The sequence below is a fragment of the Uranotaenia lowii genome, chromosome 2 (assembly GCF_029784155.1).
Source record: "Uranotaenia lowii strain MFRU-FL chromosome 2, ASM2978415v1, whole genome shotgun sequence".
NCBI classification, from domain to species: domain Eukaryota; kingdom Metazoa; phylum Arthropoda; class Insecta; order Diptera; family Culicidae; genus Uranotaenia; species Uranotaenia lowii.
The window spans coordinates 140,730,937-140,733,766 of record NC_073692.1 but is presented as its reverse complement, the minus strand read 5'-3'; the positions used below and the strand labels follow the sequence as shown (position 1 = coordinate 140,733,766).

Genomic DNA, 2,830 nt, shown 5'->3' with positions numbered 1-2,830 from the left:
GCGATAGATGGTAATTTGATGGTACCTATTTCAAGTTGAAACTTTGATCTCAAGTTAATTTAATAAACAAATGACTATAGCTAAAATAGGTACAATGTTTTCCAGCAAACCTTTTTTGGTTCGAAGAATGCTTTGTTTAAGTCATTAATTAAGTAACTGAAATTCTTAAAAAAGAATATATTTCTCTACGCACGATATACAACGATTCTTAAAAAAAAAATGTTGTTCACCAATTTCAGGCTCAAAACATCGTAGAGCTGAACCCGGCCTTCCGTGATTATACCGAGCGATCGCAACAGGTAGATCGGGTACTTAAGGATCTTCGGGCCCAGGATCTGTTCGTGGCTTTGCGGGGGTGGCGCAACGAGTGCTATGACGTCAAGAGCAGCACCGAGTCGTTGCTGAAAATGGACCGATCGGCCACCTGTTTGTTCGGGGTACGCAATTATGGCGTCGAGATCAACGGGTACGTCCGACATCAGACCAAGGGTTTATGCATTTGGCTGCAACAGCGCTCGGATACCAAACAAACCTGGCCGGGCAAGTGGGACAACATGGTCAGCGGAGGGCTCTCGGTCGGATTCGGCATTCACGAAACGGCCGTCAAGGAAGCTGCCGAGGAAGCGTCCGTTCCGCCGGATCTCATCAAGAACCTGGTTTCGGCCGGGTGTGTTTCGTTCTTTTTCGAGAGCGAGCGGGGTCTGTTCCCGAATACGGAGTACGTGTTCGATTTGGAACTACCGGAAGACTTCGAGCCCGAGAACAGCGATGGCGAGGTTCAGAACTTTCAACTATTGCCGGTGAAAGAGTGCCTGGAAAAAGTATTTGCGCCGGATTTCAAAACAACGAGCTGCCCGGTGATAATAGATTTCATGATTCGACATGGAGTAATCACACCAGAAAACGGTGAGTTGTTTTGAATTATTTGGAAGTTTAACCAGATTTTACAAAATCTTTTTTCCCTTCGCAGAAATAAACCTAACTCAAATAGTGGAACTGTTGCACGTTCCCCTGCAATCACTCTATTCGTACCGGGCAACGAAAGTTAATGGTCTCAATAACGGAAATGGCGTTAAAAATGGACAAATCTAGAGCCTGTCCTACTAGAAAAGCAACAGGTCCCACACATATCTGGGCCAACTTGAAAAAAATGGTGATAATTTAACAATTTCGCATCGCAGCGCATACGCGAAATAAATTGAACGAATGCAGGTAGGTTAATTAAATTGTATTTTTCAATCTGTGCTATATAACCGTAGTTGTTCCAAGTTTTTGCATCTTTATATAAGTTTAGATTGAGGCAAGAAACTTGACCGTTTGCTATAGTACAATCCCATTATTTTAGTTCGACGTTAGGTAATTCTCTCAAAATTATGCCAATTTTAATCATTAGACGAAATAAAGAAACGAATATAACAGCTACTATATACTATTTTCAAATACTGCTGAAAATGACTGGAAAAAAACATATATGCTGTGCTTAAACAAAGAACGAGAAACAAGATTGAAAAGAGAGGGTTTTCTTTTTCAAAAGGGCTTAGAGCTCGTTGCTATATATACACAAACACACACCCAACACACACACACACCCTATATATAATTAATAATGTCTGTTCCAATCTTAACATCAAGTATATAACAGTGTTAACAAACTATGTCACAATCGTTCGTGCAAATCACAACTACGCGTACTTCGTCATTGCATAGGCTATTATAATTTATGATTATTTCCAATTTATTTGCACTAAGTCATAATTTTCCAAACAGATAATCAAACTATTTATTTTATTTATAATGTGAACCACCCCGCAAACGAATCTTTTCCAAGAGAAGATGATATTTTCTGTTTCCTATTCCTGTCGAAATAAGTTTATCGTTTTCCAACTGCGTGTACTAGTTTTTTTTAATGAATTCGTTTCATGACAGGTCATGTAAATACAACGGGTATCTAATTTTAACAAGATAATTTAATTTCGAAATGAAAAAAAAAGTAGTATCCATTATTGGCGAGAGATATAAAACGTAATAGAATTAAATCAGGACACTTTAGTTTACAGTTACTTTTTCAGTTATATAAACATTTTTCTAGTTGTCAAAACTTCAGAAAGTAAACATTATAAAAGTAATTGGAAAACTGTCTTAATCTATCTCAAACCACCCGTTGTACACATGATTTGAAAAAAAATGGTTATCCGAATCAGATGGCGAAATTAGATAATGCATATTGAACACGAATTGAATTTTCTGAAAATAAAACAGTTATGCTCGAAATTGTTCCCAGTTTTACTCATGCTAAAGGTTATCCGAAATTCTGAATATTTACAAATCATCACGAAAAAAATATAGGAACAGTGCTCAGAACAGAGAATACACGAAAATTTTTAATTATTCAGAGACTGTTTTGTTTTTGTCAGGAGTCACACCATATATGAAGATGAAAACAGCTGAATTGTAATCCATCAAAATTTTGAGTTGTTTTCATCTAGTGAGTTTCAAAACCTGGAACTTATCGAATACGCACACTTTTTCGAGCAAAATAGATGAAAATAACTCAGTTATCCAAAATCAGGCACTATCGGCTATCGACAATTTTTAAGGGCATAACACTAACCTACCTAACCTACTTAAGGGTCCGGCGCTGATTGTCCGACGCATAATGCTGAAATAAAAGATCTTCACTGCTGGCGATCCGGAGCCAGCGTCTTCACTTGTTGCCAGTCAAAGTTTTCGTCAACTGTGCGGATTTCAACGGCTAGACTACGCAGCAGCGAGCTTCTGGGCCCACCTTTTCTTCGATGCCCATCTGGATTCCATTCAAGAGCCTCTCTGA

General features: G+C 38.4%; 1 protein-coding gene across 1 annotated transcript; it reads left to right on the top strand.

The window, feature by feature from the left end:
* Nucleotides 1–233: 233 nt before the first annotated feature.
* Nucleotides 234–2,271, top strand: LOC129741908 (uncharacterized; the record flags this gene model as incomplete). Its single annotated transcript, XM_055733722.1, has 2 exons — nucleotides 234–906; nucleotides 971–2,271. Coding segments are annotated over 2 exons (795 nt in total), but the record flags the coding sequence as incomplete, so codon positions are not given.
* Between the last annotated feature and the right edge of the window lie 559 nt (nucleotides 2,272–2,830).